The sequence below is a fragment of the Hemibagrus wyckioides genome, linkage group LG14 (assembly GCF_019097595.1).
Source record: "Hemibagrus wyckioides isolate EC202008001 linkage group LG14, SWU_Hwy_1.0, whole genome shotgun sequence".
Taxonomy (NCBI): domain Eukaryota; kingdom Metazoa; phylum Chordata; class Actinopteri; order Siluriformes; family Bagridae; genus Hemibagrus; species Hemibagrus wyckioides.
Genome location: NC_080723.1, coordinates 14,559,059 through 14,586,073, shown reverse-complemented (window position 1 = coordinate 14,586,073; position 27,015 = coordinate 14,559,059). Strand labels below are relative to the sequence as shown.

The following is a 27,015-nucleotide window of genomic DNA, read 5'->3' as shown; positions in this document are numbered from 1 at the left end:
GCACTGCAAGTAGTGTTGCCACAGTGCAGCTCCAGTGACCCTGGTTTCATCCTGTGCTCGGGTTACTGTCTGTGAGAAGTTCCAGCTTCTCCAGTTTCCTCCCATTTCCCAACAACATGCCAGCAGGTGAATTGGCTACAGTAAATCACCTTGTGTGAATTTGGGTGAGAATGTGATTGTTCATGGTTGGCTGTGTGATGTATTCCCACCTCACTCCCATTGTTTCCAGGAAACGCTCCAGATCCATGGGGAAACCTGACCAGAATAGTGTAGTTACTGATAAAAGTGATTTGTTTAGAATGCTATTCTTCCTAGAGTACCAGAATTGGATCCCTTCACACGTATGTGCTTCAGTGGTTTCTTTTTATGACATAAACACAGTCTATTCAATAAAATCAACGGCAATGACATTTTCATATTGACAATTACACATGTCCCTGACTGGGTTAGCTAGTGCCTCAATCTGGTGGAACATGAGCAGGATAAGTCGGAAGAACACGTAATGCATTTCAGTCAAGCAGGAACTAAATATGGCTGCAGTTCCTGCAGAGCCTTGCACAAAAAGATAACCAGAGTCTATAATAGATGTCTGTCTGTCACTGTTTGATGTCTTCAGATACAAAGAAATGGTAAAGTATTTACCCCAGCACAATTTTTTAATTAAACCAGGTTCATTATGTATAAATAGGTCTTCTTGCACAACAGATATAAAACATGCCACATAGAACTGACACTGTACACTTTATCCTGGGTCATTATTTAATTTGTAATCCAATATCCTGAAGCATGCAGCGTCTCAGTGAAGCTTCCGTGCCTGCAGTTGTGCACGTAAAGTGTGATTGTATAACCAAAAGCTATTAATCATTTGGCAAATGATATGTCAGCTTGTTACACCCACCCTTAGTGGGAAGTTGAACACCACACCAAATTATTTCATGAAGTAGCTTTGAAACAAAACAAAACAAAAAAACATAATAAAGAATATAGATTCATTTAATTGAAACATTCAGCTTAAAACATTTAATTGAAACATTCAGCTTAAAACATACTTTCATACATTATATATATATATATATATATATATATATATATATATATATATATATATATATATATATATATAATGTATGAAAGTATGTTTTAAGCTGAATGTTTCAATTAAATGTTTTAGCTGTTTATATATTTACATTCATTTCTAATTATTTATATATGTCATATTAAATTTTTGTCTCATGCTCTATAATAAACATCTTTATTTTCCAGGGAAGTGGGAAGAAAATGAATGAGTAAATGATTATTTATTTATTTATTTATTTACAATTTATATTCAAAGTCCATTTATATATGGAAAACCATTATCTCTGAAGAATTTTGAGAGGTCATGCCATTCGTTTTAGGGAAATCGCTTCCTCTGTCTGTCTGTCTCTCTCTCTCTCTCTCTCTCTCTCTCTCTCTCTTTAACAGTTCCTATGTCTCTCTCCCTCTCTCGCCGCTGCATCCTTGCTACGTGCACATCCACACCAGCTTCATGGCAACGCGGTACACAAGCGAACTGAGTCCAACCACTTTTTTTCGGCGACGAGGGGAGCGATTTTTCAGAAATCTCATAAATGCCTTAAAACACTGACTCCTGTCGCTGACTTTACACCAGACACTGCATGTAAACACCAAATAACAACTAACAGTGCACAAACGCAACCGTTTCGTCGCGTAAGTTAAGAAACGACTACAGTAAAAATGGTTCAGTCCCAAAGTAAGACGTGCAAAACCGAACGCACCGCACCCCAACTATAACTCAGTCAGACTCAATCGAACCGTATGTGTCATAACGCCCGCCCCTTATAGCACGTTATTTGCGAATTTTATCTTAAGGGCGTGGTTCATGCAGAAATATTCTCCTACTATTGGCTAATTATTAGGACGGCTAAACAATTCATTTGCATAAGCAGGTCAGGTTGCAGATGCAGAGGAGTGGGCAGGGTTGGTGGAGCGCAAGTGAGCTGAACTTCTTGAGCTCTTCTTATGAACCTTTTTCTTTTTAAGTTACTTTATTAAGAAAGTATTTAATTAATAAAAGAAAAAAAAAAAAGCAGCAGGTCTTCAGGCGGGTCTGACCACTTAGCGATCGGAAACGTTTTTCCCCCTGCTCTTAATTGATGCTGTTTCATGGAAAACTTGAGTGGTGAGTAAGACTTTAATTATAGTAATAGATCATTTAATTCCCTCATTGTTTTCGTATCCTGTCGATAAAGAAAACAGTTATTTTATTTATTTCATTCTGGAATAATTGTGGCTAACTTTTCTGATCCGTCGATATCTTCAGGATTATTTTTGTATAGATTGATCTAAACGTGCAGGAATCATTTTATTTTAGTCGAACGTATGTTAAAAATAGACAACGAATAGCCTCGAATATATTTCTATTGCTCCTTAATGGACCGCTTCTTCTTCAAGTGGTTGCACGTGCAGCCAGACCTCTGTTCATATGGATGATTTATACGCCGGGATGAAATGTAAACCAGACTCATGATTAAACCGAATATGTTTATTATTTCACATTCACTTATTTCAACACTTGCTGTGTGTGTGTGTGGTTCCCCGCAGGGTGTTTTTTGCTCACTCCCGTCGCTGAGTTTCTGAAGGCAGGTAAGCCACTGACTAACGCACACTGCGCCTGTTCCCCGCTCCACTGTGCGTGTGACAGCGGCTAACCAGCTTTTGGATATACCTCTATCTCTCTCAGAAAGACTGGAGACATGGTTTTTAATGCCTCTCACCGGAAGCCAGCTTCTCCTTTATTTGGGGGTATTTCTTCTCACCCTCCGTTACTGTAGTAGAGCGCCTACGTGCTCCAGGTCACATGTACACCATCTCCATTCCTACTGTTTCATCTCTGCTCCTCCATCAGCTCACTCATGTGTACATGGCAATCCTAATCCCTTTACTACTCTCTCTGTGACCAAAGTATAGTCTAGAAGTTAGAGGAATATGCTTTATGAATCATTTTATTTGTAGATGCCATATCTGAATACAGTATTATCGCCACCATGCATTACTACAATAGTGTATGTCCAGTAGTTATAACCTACACGTGACCTTACTTTAATACTACAGTAGTATAGCCTATATTTGACCGGCTGCTTTTAGCATTTGACTTAGTTTATCCTGTATGCAATGATCGTTTACTGTAGTATTAAAGTGGTGTGACCATACGTTATTGCGGTATAATAAGTCTTATCCGGAGGCGACCGGCGTTCCAACTAAGCAGAAGCCACACCTGAGCGTATTGAAAGCCAAGATCAACTGATTAAACAGGTGTAGCTCCTGCGTCAGCCCTTCGTGGCCCTTCCCGGGAAAAGTGTGCGAGACCGTACAGTTATTACAGTCATTTAGACTATATGTGACCCTAAATTGTTGCGCCACACCCTGCTAAAGTAGTCTAGATCTATATGTGACTCTACGTTGTTACCGTAGTATAAACTAGACTTTAGATCATTCCAGTATAGATCTGGCCACACCCTTCTATAGTAGTCTAGTGTGACTATAGTCTATAGTGAGTAATAAGAGAGAGATGTAAGGAGCGTAAGTATGAGTGAGTCAGAGTTGAAGTTGTCTTACAGTAGACTAGTTTAAGCTTGGCCCTATGATAAATAAATATCTCTATTTATGGTAGTGTATATACTATCCATGGCCATAAGTGACTATAGTCTATAAGTCTATAGCTGAACTAGAACTTTTATTGTGCTTGTAAAGTACTTTATTAAAGGTTTATAGCTTGTGTATTGGGTCATCTAAACAATCCAATAGTATAGCCATTATGAATTGGCTTACATGTAAATAGTTTATTCTGTTTAAGGGTAGCTTAACTCATTTTGATTAAGTTAAGATATGATCTGCTGTTTGACTGTATAATAAATGTGAACGAACTTTGTGTCAGCTTTGTATGTTTTGTTTATTTATTTATCGAGTGTTTTTGTGTCCTGCCTTGCTATCAGTACTGGACCTGATATTGACCTGAGGTTCTGGAGCAGATGATGTAATATATATATATTTTTTGTGCAAAACCCTTAACATGGCACATGTAAATGAGTATAAGACCACTATCACGCCAGGGATGATTTGCATAGAGTTTGCAGAGTGTTGCCTGTTTTTCCTGAGAATGTCTGTCTCTGCAATATCGGGTATTATCCAAAACACAGAGCTTGGGTATCGGGTTATTTGCGCGTCTCTATTTCTCTCTTGTCCTGTATCGCTTTTAAGATATTTCTGTTAGTTATACAGTCGACATGTAAACGCTAGCCTTTGTGGTTTCTTTTTGTTTGTGGATTTGAACATACTCTTTTGACCTTTAAACATGGAACCTGACAGCATGTTTGTGTACACAAGTTCACAGCTATTGATTACAGCATGTCGCGTTTAGTTTTGTGGATATGTGTTTTGTGAGGTCTTGTATAAGCAGCTGGGTGTATATGACTAGCACCAGTGTTTTTTTGTTTCAGGAATGTACAAAATGGAATGTGTGATATGTTAAAACTCCCTGAACTGTTGACCTTCCTGTGTGGTAATACCTCACAAATGTCCGACACAAGTATTCTTCCACCTTTCCATGACAAAGAGGAGTATTGTGTCCTGTACCTCTGTTTTCATTTGTGGTATCCTGTGTAGACAGCATGAATGGTGTTTGTTGGCAGGAAGGTCTGATGGATGCTATCATTTTGAGAGATGCTGGGATTTGAGGTTTAGCCTCCTTTAACCATCAAGACAGTTCCCTGATGCCATCGCTCTAATCCGATTTTCTGTAATTGATCATAATAGCAAAACAGCCAGATAAGAATGGATCGAGCATAAGAATATGTCCAGCATTCCGTATGCTTGTGACTATATTACTGTTGTTGTTTTGAATGAACAGTAGTACATTGTTCAATAAGAAAGTATTCAGAATGAATCACTGACTCCCGTTTCTATATTTAATCAAACAAAAACCCGTAACAAACCGAAAACGAAGCTTGTTTCGCTGTTATGTCCTGGATGTGAAACAGATCATTTGCTCACGTGTTATTACAAGACTGGGTGAATGAGTGTGATACTGTAGTATTATCTTCAAGAGGTTCTACTTGTGTCAGGATGCACAAGCCTATCATATGTGAGGTATGAACTCATTGAAAAGTACACTGTCCTGGCTGTACAGGATGTACATTTCCTTCAGCATTGAGGAAATCTTTTTATATCTGTGCTACAATTTCTGAGACTCGCACCACCGTTTGAGCCACATCTGTTTTTAATGGGAACAGGTCTATCGTAACCTACAGATCAGTAAGATAACACTGGCTTAAAAACAGACACAAAGACCAAAAGGTGTATATAAACACACAACACTGTCTTTATTAGACTTAAATACATAAATGTAATAGTTCTCTAGATAAATCTTTCTGGTAATATTTTACAGTAAATAAATGTTTTTTGGAGTGTAACAAAATGTAAACATATATTTGTATATACAGCAGATATATATAATATTGTTACATTGATGAGATGAGTAGGACCATTAGAGCAGTAGCTGGTTAAGTACACAGGTGTAATAGGAGAGATCCTTGGCCCTTCAGGCTTTACCTCCAAGATGACTCCCTGGATGTCAGGACTGTAAGACACACAAGAATATGATATGGAATGATGGGTGCAGTGTGAGAGTTTGGAAAGTTAGGAAAAATACATCCATGCACTGAGGGTTTTCCCTGTTTAGCCAATCCCATTGAGAGACCTGGAAACATACAGCAACCAGAAGGGAAAAAGCACCCACACACCAAAAAGAAGCTAGGTTTGTACAATAATAATAATAATCTTTTACAGCGTTGATCTTTTTTTTTTTTTTTCTTCATATAGCATGATTATTATCCGTAGCTTATATATTGACATAATGAGCAACATCCAGAGCTCTTTGGATCAGCAGGCTTCGCATGGTACTTCCCACAGGCAGTGTTTTGAGAAGGGAGTAATAGTGAGTTCATTTTCTCCAAAGCATTTCCTCTTTTCCTGTAAAGTTATTTCGGTGTTTTAGCATAATCACGGTTCGTCTCAAGCATAGCAATGTCCGTCTCTACAATTAACAGAGAAGGCATTTGAATATTCGAGTCACTTCATACCAATACTCTTTATTAATAGATTTGTACTTAGATCTGGAAATTGTTCAACACCCAATCTCATTCACACTCTGCAAGACACGACATACAATAATGGCAGTTCAGTATTTCTATTATGAATAACATTAATCATCAGGCACACTGTCTTGTTCTGTTGATAAAAACAACTGTTACAGAGACAAGTGCTGTCAGTGGCTTTGTAATAGAGAGAGCCATTCTATCCAACAGTGGATCACACACATGCACACAGTTTGGATAATCAGTTCACCTACGGCTCGTGGTTGTTTCTCCAGTTGAACTTAACCCTTAAGACACAGATAACCAATGAAACAGAACACAGACTCAGAACCAGCAGCAAAAAAAAAGGCATACAAAATAAAGTAAAGGAGAAAAAAAAACACCAAAACACGGTACCAGAGCAAGTCTAAAAGGTATAAGGACGAAAGAAATAACACTTTAGTTTATTACAAAAACCAGAGCCATGAAAACACCTTCAGATAAGTGTTATACTGTGTCCGCACAAACCCTGCACTCGTTGAAAAGACGGTGACTTGCAGTAATGTGATGACACAGCAGCTTGGTCAGTGATTAGCAATTGGCCTGAACTATCGTTTCACTATCGCTTTTGAAGATGCTGCACAGATCAGGCTCTCAGTCCCTTAAACTAAAGTGTTGAGAAGGACATACAAAGTCAACACTTTATTTGAAAGGCACCAGACAAGGACTCACAAAAATGGAATGTTGCACGAATTAAGTCATTTGTCAGATGACGGATTAAAGGAGATGTCCTCTAAGCACACATGCATTAAAGCTCTACTCCTCTGACTTAAGAGATATGTTTACTCCCACCGTCGGCTTACGAGTAACAAAGACCGGCCCAGAGTTTCACTTAAAAAAGAAAAAAAAGCTTAAGAGCTTAAACTTTCTTAACCTGCTTTGAAGGTTTCTACTTCTACTGTTTGAGTTTCAAACATCTCGTACATTTATGGCAGCTATTCCTTTTCAACTCTACGATTTTGCATCGTTGCTATTGTAAATTCACAGAACCTACTTTTAAGATGATTTGCACTAAGAGAAGGAAGTTCATAGGAGGTCAGGCTGCACTTTTCTCTCGAATACAAAAGCTAGAAGTATCATCACACAGTGACCCTTTTTTTTTCCTAAGATGCAAGTATTTTTAAAAAAATAATTGTAAAACATGGATTTCCCCTAATCATAGTGCAGTCTGTGGAATACATTTGTAGTTTCTTTTCCATGCAGATCGCTTTATACTGCACAAATACTGCATACACGAGTATTTGAATATCATAATCCTAACTGCTATGCATGCTTGTCTTATAGATGTGCATGTATTTATACAGCCTTGTATGATGCCAGCCAGATAAGGTGTTAGTCTGGACACAGTTACACGCTTTATTAGAGCAGGGTTGGATCAGAAGGGGGCACCATGCGGGAACCTCCACCCAGAGAGCGCTGCTACCACCAGGCATTGCTGAGAGATGCCATGGCAGGACAGGGTGGATGAGCAGCACACTCTCACACATACACACCCTCAGGGTTCAAGCTGGACACCAGGGGGTGCTGCAGGTTGCGTGGATGCCCAAGAAACTGCTTAGCTGTGGGTCGCTGTAGAGAGTCTGTGAACAGAGGGAAAACTGTTAATTAGCAAAATTATCTGATAATGGAAGAGCAGTGTCTGCATAAACCAGCCAATAATTGGATTTTAACAGTCTAGTGAAAAATTAACATTAGCATAGAGCTGAAATAACCTAATTATGGGGATCACTTCTTGATCACAATCTTAATGATATAGTATTTTGCCAGCTATATGAAAGCTGAAATATGAGCATTTAAAAACATACACAGTCAAAATGACTTTATAACCTGTCCGGTGCATAGTGTATACTGACGAGAATGTAATGGTCAAGTGATGATGTAAATCGGTGGATTTTAATTTTGTCTCTGTTGATCCTGCATTTGCATAAGACAGATATATTTGGTGTGTGTGTGTGCATATGCTTTACCAGTGTCTATAGATGTGTTCTGCAATAGCTGAGCCAGCTCCTGTTGGTCCAGCTGCTGATGGAGGTCTGTACGAGAGGAGTTCTGGGCTGGGAGCACTCCGGTCTGCTGGATGAACTGCTGCAGGTTACATTGCCTCAGCTCCTTATTCAGCTCATCCAGCTGCTCCTGTTTAGCCTGGACACAAGAGAGGGACAGAGTTGCACAAATACACTGTTTTCATGATTTTATTGAGATGGTCACATTACAAATCCAGCTGAAAAGTATGAAGTTCACATTGTTATATATTAAACAAGAAAGCCACTTGAGGTATTATCCATCCATCTTCTATACCCACTTTATTTCTAATTAGGGTCACGGGGATCTGCTGGATCCTATTCCAGCACACATTGGGCGAAAGGCAGGGGTACACCCTGGACAGGTCACCAGTCCATCACAGGGCCACACATGTAGATATTGTGTGACTGAATAATATCTAAACATCAAACTGTCACAGACTGAATTACCAAATCAGACACTGCATATAAAGTATACTTGACACGCATGGTGAAATCTTGATTACGGTTGCAGAGGAATTCAGCACTTTAACCGGATACCACTAGAGGGCGACATGCTTCATCAGGACTCCTACATCCCTAAATTTATGCCTTGTGGCTTTCTTAACAGCAATCCAGGGATTTGTTCTCTAAGGGTGTGTTTCTATACCTGTAGTCTGTGTTCCATTACTGAAACGACAAGTTAAGAGCCAGACAAGTCAAGACATACAAACGTCTGTGTCCTAGACAATGACACCTGATGCTCTATAAGGAAACATGATAATGAACATTGTGCTGCTGGAATGTCTCTCTCAGGAATTCTGTACTTGTTAGGGAATGTTACTCATTATCGAGACAAATTCCAAGTTCACTGGTACACATGATAATTAATGGTGTTTGGGGGCAAGACCTGAGGCAATGAGGATGATTTCAGACTACATTTAATTTTTCAACATTCAGTACACAGAAAGCTATTTTGGTCCAAACTACCGTTAATTTTTAAATGGTTTACTTCGGATTATCCCTCAGTAATCTAAGCTATCAGAGCTTATTGTTGGGCAACAAGAGCAAGCAGTAATTTAAGCACAACCTTCACAAGACAACATTACATCTTTATTGTAGAACTGTTGAGTAAAACACTTTTCAACACGACATACATACTGTCATTGAACCATTCAGAGTTTATATACAGGACATAACATTAGCTACTAAGCCTCCAATTAAGCTAACAAAAGATCACATCCTCTCTGCTCACCTGTAGCAGAGTTTCTGCTTTTCCCAGAGCTTTATCAGTCTCCACCAGCTCAGATTCCAGCTCTACCCCTTGTTTCTGTTGACTCTGGAGCTCCACTTGTACAGCATCTACAGAGTCTTCTGGGTGTGCCTGTGTGGACAACGCTTCAGTGTCAAGCCTTTCCCTCTGAATGTCCAGCTCAAGCTGTGTGGACTTTGTGGTGAGATTGTTCAAGCTGGTGCCACACTCATCCAGCTTGGCATGTAATTCAGCCAGTTGCTTCCTCATTGCACGCTCACGCTGCATCTCAGTCCTGAGCTCATCCTCCCACTGCTCCTCATCTTCCAGCAGTGCCTGCTCTGCAGCAGCCAATTCCTCCTGCTGATCCCACGCCTGCGTCTCCTCCTCCAGGAGTTCCAGCTGGGCCTCCAGTGCCTGCAGTTGCTCCTGCTGCTGGAGAACTTGCCGGAACACTTCCTCTCTAGACAGACTAGGCTGATGGGAGGTCTGAGGCAATGGAGATGCTCTGGAATCAGGTGGGAGTTTGGTACTTGTAGACCTGCGGTTCTGTTTGGGTCGGGTGCGTGGGGAAGAAGAAGGGCCCAGGCTGAAGGTCAGGGATTTTCTGGGTATGTTGCGTTTTGGGGGTTCTGTTTCGGAGGGTTTATGAAGAGAGTGTGCACGCTCATGGCTGCTGTTGCTGCTGGGGCCGGTGCGCCGAAGGTAGAACTGCACCTCATTACTGTGCTGCCCGAGCTTGGCCAGGGACTCCAGAGGGCGCTCAGTAGCCAAAAGCTGACGCTCAGTGTCTCTTAGTCTCTGGATGAGGACGTAACGGCCTGTCTGGCCTGCAGGAAACAAAGGAAGAAGTGATGCCACATGAAATCTTTCATGAAGTTTCAATTAACCCAACACTTGCAGTAGGACAATTTGCCAGTACATGAATATAGGGGTGGACAAATCATTCAATATTCAATTCAATTCAATTCAATTCAATTCAATTCAATAGCTAGCCCAGTGGGCAAATGAAAGCTCCAATGTGTACCATGTACCATGTATTGAAACAGAAATAGACTGTCTGTCATCAATTACATGCCAATTAATCCACCTAGTAAAAATTGGTCAGCTGACCACACACCAAAGTGAAGCAATTTAAGTTAACATAAATAACATAGCTACATACCAAATTAAATGAATTTTTTGTTTTGTAAAAGTGAGCAACAAGTTGTAAATGATGGAAAAGCTTGATGAACAGCTTAATGGTGTTTAATGTCTGAACATACCTATGGCTTGCGCGAGAGCGATGACCACATCCTGACAGGACGTCTCCTCAGAGAGGCCACACACCACCCGCACCACACCGTCCACCCACACCTTGAGCTCCATCAGCGTGGCACTAGACCTCAGCTCGGCTGAGATCAGATCAGATCTGACACAATCAGCACTGCATGACCTGGCACGGATTCTGGACAGATACAAACATATCACAGATAAAGGGCGGTGCAAAAGCCGTTGAGACAAAATGTGAGGAATGGAAAGACAGAAGGGAAGGTTCTCATTAACCACAGTGTTCTCAAAACATAATTGTGCTTATTCCAAAGTATAGGACTGTAACTTAATGCACAGGATTTCAGGCAGTGACAAACGGCAATTCCAGTGGATAAACAAACTTCTAAAATTATCAGTGCCCTCTTGGCTCAAAAGCATAACTTTGCCCCGATTAAACATGCTGTTCTCTTCAAAGTAGTTCTAGCAGATTTGTCCTTAAGGGAACAATCAATCAAACACACTTTAACAGAGAGAGAGAGAGAGAGAGAGAGAGAGAGCGTGCATGTGTGTCTGTGAATGTATGAATGAATTTATGCTACTTTGAAGCCTCACAACAGGAACAGATTGCACAGCTTTAGTAGTGTGTAACATCTGAGAGCTTGGCAATGCAGCAGGTAGCAAATGAGGCCCCAGGCAGAAGATTAATGCGAGTGTGTGTTGATGGATGGTGGCTCTCTGCACATTTACAGCACTTGTTTGTAGCCTTTGTAAACAAACGGTCAGACAAAGTCAAATGCATTAACTAAGACCAACCACTCTTAATGGAAGTAGGCAACGCTCAATCAACAACGGCCATTCACAGAAGGATAATTATGCTTGAGGAAAAAAACAGGTTTTAAAATGAAGAATCGACCGAACATCATAAAATAGCTTCTCTCTTTTGACTTAGTTCACAGTCATCACATACGAGAAGCAAAAGTAGCTGAGAGATACCAGGATTTACACATCAAAAAAGGAGGAAACCGGTGGAATGCTGTGACTTCATCCTTCTCCTTTAGTGATGTGCTGATACTAAAATTCCCAGAAACATTTGGACCGTTTGCTGCATGAGTCATTTGACATTCAGGCTGTAAATAAACACCCTTTGTGTGATGAGGATCAAAAAGCTGGCTCTTTGGCAACATGGACCGAAAAAAGACAGACAAGATAAAGTTTGGGGCCTATTACAGAGCATCTGCTTCCACCAGCTTGTTTTGTTTTGTTCACAATCTCTCAAACCGTTCCTGGCACATGCTGATACTAGCACACAATGATCTGACATAATCCACGAGTACTCATACAAGTACATTCATTTAATCGAACTCCCTGTACATTCCTCCCATTGCAATTACTTTTAGTCACTGTTATTTGAAAGCAGTGACGTCATGATTTGGAGCTCTGTACTTGAGGCGTAGCGTTCTAACTGCTGATGCCTTCATTCATCATTACTGTACCGGAGAAATAGCACTAAATAATCTTGGGCTGCTTCTAAAGAGCCCGGTTGGATCCCCCACCATCCTCCATGAGCTGGCAGAGGAATGCTATCTTACAGGACTGTGTGAGAGACTAAAACAAATCTTCTTTTGTCTTTGCTGCTCGGACAGGCTTGAGCACTATATCAAGCTCGAGGCCCGAGGGTGCACTTCTCTACACAGCGTGATGGTTACTAAAGCTACCAAACAAATATAAAGTGGAACGGATAGATGTCACTTGGTAAATATGGGTAAATCCATGCGAATGTCAATGTTACAATAATAAAAATTAAAAGGTATTTGTAAACGTATTTCACTTGTTTCATATTACAATGAAGCAATAATTCTCCTCAGTAATATAAAAACAAGCTAAAGCATTTTTCCATACAGTTTATAATATGTAAAGTGATTATCCATACAGTTTAAATGTCAAATCCTAAAGCAGGAGATTTCCCTCATCTTCATATTGTTCAGTACTGGAAATGAAAACGTAAATTTCAGCACATCTGCATTTACTCTAAAGAAACTGAACCACTACCATCTATCCAAAGAAACTCACAGTTCAGTCACACCGTGTGCTTTTGTAGATGATTATGTATGCATTCCTTGGGACCTCTCGGTTATTGATCACAGCTCAGATGTTAAACTCCGACTTTGATCCTTTGGGCGAGGTTCAGCTCCTCAGACCGCTCACACATGTTCCAGCCCACAGAGTCAAGAAATGCGGACAGATGCACCCGAGAGCAGCCTATCCCTCCCATCCTCTGCTTTCCCTGAGCCTCTTCTAAAGCCGTGATTATGGGACTCATCATTTCCCTCCCTTTCTCTCTCTCTCTCTCTCTCTCACACACACACACACATCTCATTAAAGCTTAACAGGACAGAAAAGAAAAACACCCTGAAGACTGAAAATCTGTTTCACAAATTTCTCTAAATTCTCAGCTCAGAAACAGTGATTTGAGAAATTATTCATATGGAAAACGATCAGCTCTGGTTGAGAGGGTCTATGCAGAGTTTCATCCATAGACAGTGTGAGAGCTCTGTGCATCAGTCGTCAGCCAATACTGCTGTTGTCGTTCATCAGCACACGTTTTCATGGTATGTAATACATTTCAGGATGGTAAGAAAGCTTGGCAAATTTACTCCAACACCAATTCAGCATTTGCAGAATCAGCCCAGTATCCCTACAAAAATCACTCCATCATAATGCTTTTACACTACTCCTCTTAACAAAGGGGTTTAGTCTCCTTCAGTTTACTAAGGATCTGTTTTGAATGTTTCAACATTAAAAATGCAGTTTACTCAGTTAAATTAAGATGAGACTATCCTTCGGGTTTTCAAAGGTTTAAAGGCCAGAAGCCTTCGGCCTGATTTTCAGTGGCAGCGTGTATATAGGGGAAACTATATCACCTGTTCGACAAATATTAATCTTCTGAAGGTCCTCCATACATTTTAAATTCCACTGAGATGCTAATTTGATGAATGATTGTTAAAATATTTGTTATTGGTCAGCTCTAAGGTGATGTTCCTTTGATTCGTTCACCTTTCAACTGCCCAACTTCCTTAGCTTATTCATTATTGCACCTAGTGGTCAAAAAATTAGAACTACAACAAGCGCTCAGAGTCCCACTGGGGCTGGAAACACAGTCCCATGCTCAGAGAAGGAGCAGAGGACAGGACAGGTAATAAAAAACCTTGGCATTTTGAGCTAGTTTAAAAATGCCTAACACGGTCTTGTTTTATAGCAAATGATTTGAATTAGTCCAAGTGCAGACGGTGTGTCTATAATGTCCAGGACACCTTCTGCTTCAAACCAAGTTGAACAAAGATACGTCTATACTGCTTAAAACAAGCTGTTATTCTGTATGCTGGATTCCTGTGTCATTGAGTCTCAACTGCATTTTAATGCAGTACTCTGAAACATCATTAGGCTGTATAGCCTACAGCAGAAGTTAAGTGCAATAGTCTTCTCTACTTAATTTTGATTGAGGCGATGTCTTTAATGTTGTCCTGTCCCATCAAAATCAATGGTCACAATGTGCTCATTTACGACTCAGTTGCTGAGCAAGGTCTGAGTAAGCACCAATGGGTAGTGCCAGTTAGGGTGAACAGTGTGGGGCAATAATGTTTACTGTTCAAGGACGTTTAATACCATTCGTCGTCCTGTTCAGATGGTGTCCCGCTGACGTACACACAATGAGAACATCATTTTGCTTCAGCAGCTGCACTGTGTACCTCGACTAAAGCCCTATTCAGAAGGATTAGTTCTACATGGAGATCTTGGGTAATCTCCTACAGGGTCTACTCAGTCAGTTCACTTCGTCTGGACTGGCGTTGTCGGTGCTTTTCATCCTCCACCCCCGAGAAAATTCCAGCCTAAATTACCTACTGCTTTTCTGTCAACTTAAGGGTGGTCTGATAATTTCAGTCCTGACAGGATAGAGGATAGAGGTCTCTGATTTCACAAACAGATGTTGCCTCTTGTGTTTCTGCTGCTCAGTGTTTATTCCGTCTTTGTGCATGCATCCAGAATTCGCTTCAGGAAAACACATCAGCACAAAATGCTTTTGAACAGTTTCTCAAAAATATAAATGGGCTGCATTATTTTGTCTCTGTACTCTCCTCATTGGAAGTCCATTCACTGAGAGAGAGAAAAAAAAACCATTAGGAAGGGTGCATTATTATTAATTCATCATCCAGCGATGTCGTCATATCTCATATCATGTTTAACAGAAATATCCAAGCGAAAGCTGGATGCAAGAGCAAGTATATTTTTTAATCACCTAATCTGAATAGGGTTAGTGTGTAATCACGAATGAATACAAGATTAAGAAACACACTTATTTATCCACAGTTGCCTTTCGATGATCCAGGATGAGCAGAAAGTCCCACATGTACACATGTTCCATGTTTGCAGCTGTAACTCAACAGCACTAAGCAACCCACCTCCTCTTACAATCAGCCAACAGAACAGCTGTGCAGCTACAGAGTACACGCCAACAATAACAGCTCATGCTTCCCGTGTATTGATAAGCCGCTGACAAACATATCCTGAACATGCCCCAGCACCAAATTACAAGTGAAATCATTATTACTGTTCACTTCTAATCTTTCACAAATAATTACCCAGGGTGCAGCGGAATCGGATCCATTTCCTATGACGTGTTCCAAGATTTTTTTTTTTTTTTTAGGATCAACGTTAACAGACAAGCAGCAAAATACTAGAAACATTACTGGATTGAAATCATTTTTCTTTTATAACATTGTCCAATTTTTCCTTGCACTAGACTGATGCATAAATTCATCTGCTATGTTCATCTATAACCAAACTAATGGGCGAACAGTGAACAAGGACATTATGAAGCAATGATCAAGGCTCTAATGGTGTGTGTCCTTTTTTTAATTTGTACCAAAGAGACAGGCGTGCATGTATAATGTTGGTAGTCATATGATGCAAACACATACAGCTTGTTAATTAGGGACAGCAGTTGCGTGGCTGCCTCTAAAAAAAAATAATACATTGTGAATATAATAGAGCACTTTGTTTAGCAAATATTCATACAAATGGACAAATTCATGCTTACGGAGTGTGCAGGGAAGATATAGCAACAGAGAAAGGATAAAATTACGAGATCTATACACCTTCATGTTCTGTTCCAGTATAAAATAAAAAGCCACTGAAGCTAATGGAAATTGGTATATAAATTTATATACATTATATAAATTTTAAAAAGTATATTTATACATAAACACTATTTAAACACTAAAACTAAAAACTTTAATATCCTTCATTTATCTGTTATTATGGGAACCTGGCAAGTCTTCAAACAGAAGTATTTTGAGTGGACACTCAGGGCTGATTTTAATAAGGTCAAACCTGCTCAGGCTGGGAAAAAAAAAAAAAATCTGCCTTTCCTCCAGGGACCAATAAACAATCTCTCTCTCTCACACACACGCAATAATTGTTGCTTGTGCTTGTGAAGCACTCTTAGTAGGTGTCCTGTGTGGTAATTGCATCCTGAGTTTCTGACTCAAAGTACCTTTTAGTGGTGCAGATAACAATCTAGACTGGCCTACATTACAGGGACTGTGCAGACAACCAAGACGGCACTCAATTTGGGCAAGGGCGCTCGCCCGTTGGACGTCTAGGGAGTTCTGCTTAATGCATTTTCAAAAACAATTTGCAACAATGCAATTCAACAACATGTAAACATACAGGATTTCGCCTTCCTGAACTTAAATAAATCTGGTATTACACAAACCTGGCATCACATAAACCGAGTGCGAGTTCTTTCTGCAGGGAAAATTTAATACAATCTACCCGTTTACCTTCGTGACCAAATGATTACACTTGTTTTATTCAAGAAAAGCATTCTGTCTTCAGCTGCCAAGCAGACACTATTCCTGGACTGTGTTAGCGTGAATGCCATGTTAGAGAGAGAGCGCGAGAGAGAGACTGCATTAATGGGATTGGATAGGCTTGGTTCATTAGTTATTTACGCACTTTTTTTTCCCCCGTGTTTTGAATAATTTAGAAATGTTTACCACACTTGTGTATAATGTTGCTGGCTGCTCCAAATTTATGTAAATGATCCACGTCAAGGTTTGAGGCAAAATGGAGAGGGCTTACTTGGAAGATGAGCAGCTTGGAGCGTGGGCCCTTTTGCTCATTTGGAAACAGAGAAAGTGAAAGGTTAGGAAAATATTTTACTTTACTACAGTGAACATTTTTAACCACAACCATGTGGATGAAATCATGTTAGGAAAATATGGTAATGGTAGGCGGATAGAGAAATGTAGATTGGTATGTTAGAAGTGCACAGAATATTAGAAGATTCATCTAAAATAGACATCATAACACTAACAAAATACTGTTCTGCTTACTCACTCCTTAGGGCTTGGTGTTTTCCCTGATTTATTATGTAGGTTATAATAAAAAAAACCTTCCCTTCCGGGCCTTGGCTCTGGAGTACACAAGGAATGCATATGGAGCATAAAGTTCCAGGTGCCACCCTGATCTCCTAATACCATATACACTTTAAATCCATAGAGTAGAAAAAACATGGATTCATTCATGTACAAACAAAATTCCAAAAGGAAAGTGCACAGCAAAACACCACATTCCAGGAGTAGGAGCTTTAAGACATGCGTGCATTCCAGACATCCCACAGCCTGTCCTATTCCACAAAACGCCTCTGAAACATGCACCAGAGCCGAAAACATGAAATACACCCAGTTTTCTCTCTTTTTACATGTCTGATCATGACTTCCTCAGGTATAGAAGTTATAGGAGTACATCTGAATGCTTTTGCTTTTTTACTCCTAAACTTTATGAGAATGCAAAACATTACATGCCACCAAAGTAATAATTAGGCTGATGGAGCTGGAAGTTCAAGTCGCAGCAAGTTGCACAGGAAAGCAGTGGGACAGACTGGAACATCAGTCAAGTGCACTAAGCTATGGCCTCTAAGTGCTTGGGGGGTTCACAAAGGAGATTATTTGCAGTGGAGATGGGTGAAGTGCCAGTCTCAGCACACTCATTACAAGAGATTCAATAAAGGATTAGTCCGAGGTCTCGGAGGCAGGGGTGGTGCTGGCATTTGGATTTACAGCTCTGTTCCCATATTCCTGATGCACCTAATGGAATAAGGTCATATATTTACTTTGGGTCCCAGGCCTGTCCTGTGTATAGGAGAGTGAAGTTTACAGCAGCCAGGGATTGATTTTTCACAGCCAAGACATTTCTGCACAAGTGAAGAGCAGATAAAAGTGAGCTATATTGCTGCCAATGAGATGAACCCAACCAAGTGTGAGAAAAACAGTACCTCTACCCTGCACAGTGGGACACGGACCTGTACAGTTAATCAACAGAATTGTCTGTATGAGTGTCAGTTTTGAATTGCTTAACATAGGAGCCCTCAAATGGAAAATATGAGTTGGTGTTATCATTCTTAATGTGTTGCTTGTAGAAGAGGAAAACACTAAAATAATCGCAACCAAGAATACTGATGATGCCACAGCTGGAGTCCAAGTCAGGCTGAGATCTCTGGGTGTCAATAACAGCAACACTAGCCAATCATGGGTGCCTGTGAGCTCATGTATGTGGAAGACCGTGGATAGAGCCTCTGAAGCAGCATGAGCAGCAGTTCACAAAAGATATTTTGGCTGGTTTCACATGTTTTAGATGACGCAAGTGTTTACCTTTACCCTTCACCATTTGGTAGCTATCATATGACAGAGGAGACCTGGCTGGTGAGTTGGGGAGGGTTAAAAGGTGGAAAAACAATCTGGTGGAAAAATGAAAAAATGGTGGAAAGGGTGGGGTTGGGGATTAAAAAACAAAAACAAAAAAATGAACAAACCTCTAAATCTGATTTAGTGTTTACTGAAAATGCCCCTGATGTACCCAAATAGACCGAACTCTTCAGTTTTCCCCTGTGTTCTTAATTGAATGTCACAGACACTACAGAAGACTGCTGTGCTGTACACCAAGTAGATATTTCCTAAACGTAATACTTTATTTTAATGTAGTCCTCTTAAAAGTACTTATATGTCACTAAAGTCCCATACATAGAGTACCATGTATGCCAGCACCATGTTGGTTGTGCCATAGATAGATAGATAGATAGATAGATAGATAGATAGATGTACCAGGCCGTGTTGCATTACACCATGGAATAGTGGTAGTTGGGAAACAGAAGTAATGAAACTCCAAACTTGGTGCTATAATTTATCAGCAGATACACACCCACACACACCCACACACACACAGGCTCAAGCTGAGAATAAGAGCTAGGAGACAGGAGATGAAGCTTTAAAGCCAAATTCTGTATGTATATCCAGCATAAAGTGATCACCACAAAGTCACTGGCTTACAAAATCATCAATCAGTTTCAGTGGACTGTGACATTGTGGGCTGAGGGGAGCCAGCATCGAAATGTAACTGATATTGCTTATCTAAGCAAAACCATTCGGAGCGTATCTCTACCTCCGCCGATACAATCTGTCTTCCCACAGAAGATCCCGAACAGATGACAATCACAAGCCTTTTAAGAACACCAATTTGTCAGTGGTTTCCCTGAGTGTAGGAAGGCAAAGACAGAGATACAGGTCTTAAATACGCAAATGAAATGAGATTTAGTCATGCATATTAGTTGAAGGAAAAAAAAACTGAATTTGGCTCTGGCACAGATTTTCACCACTGTTCCCGTGTGTCCACATACATGCTCTCACCCCTCTGCTTGTCCTCTTAGGATGAACAGATTCACTACCCGACAAAGACATGCTGTCCACATCGATCACTCTTCCCTCTTTTTCTCTCCATGCCCAATAGCAGGCCTATATCCAAGGGCATGCTCTGTTCTGGCAGAAATCAATGAATGCTCACACATTTCATGACAGCTAGTGTGAAAGAAGGCCTCCCCATGGGCTGTTGCTCTTCAAAATTTAATAAAGAATAAAAGGGGGTTATTTTTCCTGTCTCACACTGCTCTACCTCTTCGATGACCAGTGGCGCGGCAGAGACGCCACCGCTGCCAGCTCCTCAGGGTCAGGGTGGCACACGTCCAGCACATTTTCTTGAACAGTACAAAGGTTTTCACCAAAAGGATTCTGACCTGTAATGGGTTTAGGCTGTACTGTTTGGAAAAGTTCCTCACTTTCATGCATGTTGCTTTTCACACACTGCCAGATCTGTCAATGGCGTGTGAATGTTTAGAGTCATAGAGTGAGACTGACAAGTCACGAGCACACAAAGAAAACAGAGAATGAGATCAAGAGAAGATGAGAATGTGAGACAGAGGAAAGGGAACGAAACAATAAAAAGGAAAAACACGGCTATATGCATATCAGCTCTCTGTTAAAACCACATGCACTGTTTTTCTGCTCAGTACTCTTGGACATAATTTCCAACCAGACAGCTCATTTTCACTGAAACTTAAAGCCTTTGAAAACACTAAATAACTAACACAACACTCCAACATTATTCAACCAAGCGAAAGCGTACTGTGAAATCCATTCGGTCAAACTCACTCACTAGTCATTAAAGCTCAATGCAAATAAAAATAAAACTCAATCTAAATAAAAAGTCAGTGTAAATTAAACAGACTTTTAGAATATTGTAGAATATTTTCAGAAATATTTAAACTAAGTCTCCCTGGATTATAATCCCTAGACACACTTGAACGCCACTAAACTTTATAGCAAAATTGATTTTACTGTACTGCTTCAGTTTTGGAAAGCCATACTCATCTCATCTGAAACTGTTTCCATGTAGAGTATAATAGTTGTGGTTTTAGACTACAAATTTTACAAATCAATAATAATGCCTTTAATTAGTACCGATTAGTGCTCTTAGACATCCAGTGTAAGCGAACATGCTGCCTTCAGTGCTACAGCCAAGCTCAGGGAGTGAAGCCTCTATTCTCTCACTATCAGAGGATGAGGATGATTTGAATTTATCCTTTACAGAAGAAGTGTTTCTGCTTCGTCTCTAATGGATGGCTCTGTGCTGTTCTCCATCGTAAAGGCTAAAGAGAGCAAGCAGCCTGCACGTCACCCCTGTCATTCTAAGCTCACTTCAGTTTATAAAACCCAGTACTTAAGAACCCCAAATGGCCTGTCACCACCAGGCTACTTACGAGAAAACCCTGGAGTACCAACCACCGAATTCTGCTTGTGGCCTCATCCGTCTGGTACAGGTCTGCAAGTGCAGATCAGTCAAACGTCCAAAAGCCTTGATTTTAATTTACTCTGAAGGCTGCTACAGCTGTCAATTTCTTAACAGCATGTCAAAATAGGCATTCGGTTGACTAAATGACTTGGGAGACTAAGTTGCACTTAAAATAGTTCACACGTCAAAACTTTAAACTAGAAAAAGCTCATAAATACACACACACACACACACCATAAACCAAGATGAGATTAGAAGTGAACTGAAAATAAAGTTCAGGGATGACCCAACTGGCATCCATTATCTGTGACATTACCTTGATAAGCCAAAGGTTGGGCGAGGAACGTGAGAATTACGATCAGCCTTTGCTCTTCGTCAGATAAACTGTGGTTGTCAGAAACTCTTTTAGATGTTCCTCATCTCACAGCCAGGTGTGTGAAAACAGACAGGCTTGGTGTGGAGCGAGTTATAACACTACCAACAGGTTGATAGAGCTACAGAGTCTGACATGACAAGCTGTAACACACGCACACACACACACGCACACGCACACACGCGCGCACACACACACACACGCACGCACACACACACGCACGCACGCACGCACGCACGCACACACGCACGCACGCACGCACGCACACAAGCACTCACTCTTAAGCAGTCTCTTACCTTTTAAACAAAAATGGAAGATTTTTGTTTCACAAAACTTCCACAGATGTCTGCATAGAGGAATGAAGGCAAGATGGAGTGAAGCAGATTAAAGTCCGATGAAGGTAGTTAGGATCAGGCTGATTTTTAGGACAGCCGCTAACAGTTAGTTGTTCGGAAGGCTTGAGAAGAATGAAGCCCCTCTGTGTGTCCTCACAACGCCTCTTTCAGAGTGCACTTCCCACTCACATCTGAGGCTGTTGATCCTTTCTCTCCCTCTTCGTGCCTCAATAAGCTCTGCTGACATTGCAGGTCCCTCCCTCTCTCCAGGTAGTAGGAGTGTCTTATTTCCACTTGCCTAGTTTCTGTGTCCTTCAAATACTTTTTCCTCTCTCTCTCTCTCTTTCTCTCTCTCTCTCAAAACACAAATTGCATACGAATATAGTATCAGTCCAGTATTAACTGAATGTTGATTATCCTCTAGCTGGGGGTAGAGGGGGATAGAGGGAGCGGGGGGAGCATTGTCATGATGCACTATACACAGCTGACTGTGGGAGTTTTTTGTGGAGGCCTTGCTCGGGATGTTTCTGTTTCATATGCTTAACTGACTATGCAAACTCTAGTTCTCTCAGACGTATCTCTCTTTCTGTGTCTGTTTTCTTTTCAGGCTAGGTGAAATGACAATATGATCATTATATTATGATATGTTAACATCTGTTAACATATATCTATTCTATTTCTGCATCAATATTTTCACTTTCCCATTTCTACTAAATATTTAAGGTTTTTTGTCCCCTGAAACTAGCTTTATAACAGAGTTTATAACTGATTTGTTTGGCATCATGTTCACAAAATCTCTGCAAAAACTAAACATTTTGCTTCAGGTCCAAATGTGATAACAGATGTAACCCTTGCCTCATCTGCTCTCTCTCTCTCTCTCTCTCTCTCTCTCTCTCTCTCTCTCTCTCTCTGTGTGTCTGTCTGTCTGTCTCTGTGTCTCTCACTCTCATTGGTATCTATGGTAATAGTTCCCCATACATATGCTAATTTACTTTAATTCAAGTTTGGCCCAATGACTCTGAGAAAGGAGTGTCCAAAGAAACAGACAGAAACCTGAAACTGTATGTGGTTCTGAAACAAGATGCCACAACAAGTTTAATATTTAAACATACGCACATCCTACACACAAATCACAAACATCACACATAAGGACAGGACAGTTACACAGCTGCAAACATTTGGCACACAAACAAACAGTAACACAAGTGTGCACATGTTCTCTCTCTCACACAAACACACACACAAACAAATCTTCTGAGACACAAGTGATCACTGGGAACGAGTTATTAGATGGAAACCAGACCTGTTTTCCATTAGCACTTCCTTCTCATTCTGTACACCGCAATAAATTGTGCACACACACAATCTATCCGTCTATCACTGATGCCTTCTCTTCCAGTTCTGCCTCTACATAAAGAAGTCTAGCTGAAATAAAACACTTTCATATTCTACTACTTACATGAGAACAGAAACATTGAGCCTGAAAGATACTGCAAAGCCACACCTTTCTAACAGCGTCTTTGCAAATAAATACTAATGAAAATGGCATTTGGACTCAAGTTTTAGGTTTGAGTCATATCCTCTTTTTCCCCCCGTACAACACAAAATAATTTAGCATTCAGTTAAGAAACACAATTGACTTCACATTACGAGAGTGTGATTTGCAATGCAGAAATAATTTATTCATAAGCTAACAACGTCTGTAAACAAGTACGCTCGGTGTAACAGCTAAAAATAGCTAACTGTATTTAGAAAATGTCCTTTAAAAATCCCAGACAATGTTCTAGGATTAAGACCAATCCTGGTTGCTGTAAAATCAAACCATCACCCAGGATCCTAGTTTATCCCTGGTCAAATTTCACGGTTGCCTCCAGGCATTCCTGGGAGTCATGGTTTTAATCTCTCCTCCCCTACTGATACACCGTGAGACCCCCCCAAACTCACTGCAGGGATAAGACTACAACTCTACTCGGTGTGATTTAAAGATACCAGATGACTCTGCAAGTTTCAGCTGAACCACTCCACTAAAGGTCAAACCTTTACTGGAAAATGGATGAACCTTAAAAAGAGAACTGTTGTCAAAAAAAATCCATGACTTGCCACTTCTGCAACATCCTGTACATTTACTACTAAGGCATAGAAACTATAGGAATGTCGTACTATTACAACATCACCAAACTTGCTTATCCATGTCTTTATGGACCTTGCTTTGTGCACTGGTGTGCAGTCATGTTGGAACAGGAAGGAGCCATCCCCAAACTGTTCCCACTAAGTTGGGAGCATGAAATTGTCCAAAATGTCTTGGTATGCTGAAGCATTAAGAGTTCCCTTCACTGGAACTAAGGGGCCGAGCCCAACCCCTGAATTCAAAGATTTAGAGGGGTGTCCCAAAACTTTTGGCAATAGTGTATACCTCAAAAATAAGTGAACTTTTACAACGCACTCATGACTCATTTACCCAATGTCTTTCACATATGCATGCACTGCAGTGTATTATAATAGATGATAATAGATAATAAAGTTTGAGTTTTCTTAATTTCCTCTGGTCTGTCTTATCAGCAAGGTGTTTCCACAGAACTGACGCTCACTGGATGTTATTGCTTTTTCGCACCATGTGTCAACTTGCGATACTGTTTTGTGTGAAAATCCCAGAAGATCAGCAATTTCTGAAATACTTAAATCAGCTCTTCACGCACCAACAACCAGGCCATGGTAAAAGTGACTGAGATTACATTTTCCCTGTTCTGATGTTTGATGTGAAGATTAAATGTAGCTCTTGATAGAAATCTGCATGAGTTTATGCATTACACTGCCGACACATGACTGATTGGATAACTGCATGAATGAGCAGGTGTCAAGATATTGACCTTACATTTCTAGCATTTGGCATATGCTCTTATCTAGAACGACGTACAAAAGTGCTTTAAAGTCTCTATCAGTGAATACATTAACAATGGTTCAAATAGGTCACAGACTTAGGATACCATTAGCCTAGAAATTGAGTTATAAATATATACATAGAACATAATACTTAAAATACAGGGGAAAATAAGAGCTAGGTTAAGTGTTTCAGGTAGAGGTAGGTCTTCAGCCTTCGTTTACAGTATACTGTCAATCTAGGTCATTACATTAATCAGTATATTTTCATTTTACATTTTAATAATAAATACATAGCAGCTTCAGCCAAATTTGTTTTCGTGCTATTCCTTTTCTATTACAATCCTAACAAAACAGAAAGAAACACTAAAAATAATACATCAATATGCTTTTGCAAGAGTTCCCAGTGCAGTCTAACCCAGAAGGCCAACTTCGACAAAGACCACCCTGCTGCAAGTGATCAGTAAACCCAAACTAGCAGGAGCAGTGTAGTGAAGCTTGATGCGATGCCAGTTCCATAACAAGCTACCATGTTTCACAGTTCATCTCACCTATTTTGTGCACAAAGAAGATAATGGCAGGGGTGAACAGGAACCCTGTAATACTTTTCTGACATCACTGCAACGGACGTTTACAGAAAGAGACAATCCATGTCCATAATACAAATGGAAATAATATCCATGCCGTGGCAGTTGAAGCAGGTGCCATATAAGAGGAGCTTTGATAAACGCTACGTGTTTAAACCTGACCACAAATTTCACTCGGTTCAGAAAATGTCTCTGTGCGACAAACAGGCAGGATTTTTACTGCGTGCACAAGTGTGCATTAGAAAAATCCATGCCAGAGCTCTACTGTTATGTAGGCCAACAGCCTAAAAACACTACCGCTATTAAAATAAAAACCCACAACAACAAAACGAGCAAAACTAGGTTGTTAAATTGGTGCTTGTTTAGCAATGACATTACAATTAGCTAAGCATGTAAAGGTAGGTGTCCTGCCAGAATTTCACACAATCTAGGCCACCAGTTTTAAATAAATCCAAGCTCAAGACTCAAAAATCCAAAAACTCTTAGCCATAAGCATGAGAGCAGTTTGGGCTTCACAGCATTCCTACTTTTATCGACTTCACTTTTACAGCGGTGTGAGGAAAAGAAGAAAACAAGGTAGCGTTGTGTGATTGCTGTTTATGCTCGGAGCAGATAATTTTAGCTTCACTCTGTCATTATGGTCACAATGATAGCACTGCTGCGTAATGTTAAATTATACTGTGTGTTCGCTCAGAACGGCGCGCACTTTTCATTTTGCTTCCAAAACAAAACACAGTGATAATATAAACCCTGGCTAAGCCTTAACAATGAAAGTGCAATATTTCCTCTCTTGGCACGAAGAGCAGACGGTCTTTTTAAAGCACGAGCGCAGACGACTGCATTTCGCTTTGGGAATGTTATGTGGCATTTCTTTACACGCTAAGCAGATGACTAGCCTGAAATTGTCCAGAAGAGGTTTTAAAAAAAGAAGGTAAATACATCATCATGCAATATTTAGTACTAATAGCAGGCTGCTGTTCTGACTGAGACTAACATAATAAAGTGGTGTTCAGAATGAAAGCAAATTCGGGTTAATGTTACTGGAGATGAGCGTATGGACAGCTGGAATGTGTTGGTGGCCAGTCACGGTCAGACAGCTTTCATTCTTCTCAGCAGTGCGGTGGCCCGGGTCAAACCGAGGGCACGAAAAAGATGAAAAGAAGAAGAGCAAGGCGAGATAGCAAACACAAAACATTCACAGCTCTCAACCTGTCATCTTGACATGCGCACACATGCACACACACTTTATACAAACATTAGGCAGGATGCAAAGAAAAGAAACATGATCCATTTTATTAAATCTTATATTTTTTCCTCGGTCAGTAAAAAAAAAGAAAAAAAGAAACAACCTACCTATGACTAATCTAGCCTCTTTAGCCACATTTTAAACATAAATCAGGACAAAAAACACTGAAACAGGTCCAGTAAAGCACATGACACCAATGAAGCAGCTAGCAGCTCTGGTCTGGATTAGCTGAGTCAGAGGGTGGACAGCATTTTCCCATGTTATTTATCTCCTGACCAAATTCTGGTTCTAGATAAAGAGACACTCACACTGGTTGTGGGATGAGTCAGAGAGTCTTGTTGGTAGACCGTTTGTGTCTGTCTACAAAAAAAAAAAAAAAAAAAAAAGAGCTTTTCTAACAGAGAAGAAGTGTGTTATAGAAAAGTGTCCTGTCAGGTGCATGAAGTTCAGGGGTCATGATGAACAAAAAGCAATGTATACCCACCTTCAAAAGATAAGACTCTTCCATCTCACCTCTCATACATCTGATCTCTCTCTCTCTCTTTATCTCTCTAATACACACACGATCTCTATCTTGCACTTTTCTCTTTTTTTTCTAACATAAACAGAGGCTTTTTTCCCCCTTTCACTCAAGCTCAGACAGACACAGCAGATATCCTGGGAGAACAATGACGCTTTCAAAAGCCTTCACGTTCATCCTAACCTCCATCAAAGCTCT

At 40.3% G+C, this 27,015-nt stretch overlaps 1 protein-coding gene and 1 long non-coding RNA gene across 5 annotated transcripts in view; one reads left to right on the top strand and one right to left on the bottom strand.

Moving 5' to 3' along the window:
• The first annotated feature begins 1,971 nt into the window (after window positions 1-1,971).
• LOC131364775 (uncharacterized) lies at window positions 1,972-3,936 on the top strand. Its single transcript, XR_009206525.1, has 2 exons — window positions 1,972-2,182; window positions 2,605-3,936. It is a non-coding gene; the product is annotated as an uncharacterized LOC131364775 (long non-coding RNA).
• Window positions 3,937-5,358: 1,422 nt separating this feature from the next.
• Window positions 5,359-27,015, bottom strand: part of rassf7a (Ras association domain family member 7a) — a 28,573-nt gene continuing 6,916 nt past the window's right edge. Inside the window, exons 1-6 of one of the 4 annotated variants that reach the window (XM_058408118.1) lie at window positions 21,549-21,822; window positions 10,712-10,893; window positions 9,450-10,276; window positions 8,162-8,336; window positions 7,688-7,774; window positions 5,359-5,638 (exon numbers count right to left, since the gene is read on the bottom strand). In XM_058408118.1, the coding sequence (XP_058264101.1) occupies window positions 5,607-5,638; window positions 7,688-7,774; window positions 8,162-8,336; window positions 9,450-10,276; window positions 10,712-10,814 (1,224 nt within the window). In that variant the 5' untranslated portion in view covers window positions 10,815-10,893; window positions 21,549-21,822 and the 3' untranslated portion in view covers window positions 5,359-5,606. Of the gene's footprint in view, window positions 5,639-7,687; window positions 7,775-8,161; window positions 8,337-9,449; window positions 10,277-10,711; window positions 10,894-12,767; window positions 12,960-21,195; window positions 21,368-21,548; window positions 21,823-27,015 lie in introns of those variants that run through there. The other 3 variants (XM_058408120.1, XM_058408121.1, XM_058408119.1) reach the window with 3 other exon arrangements.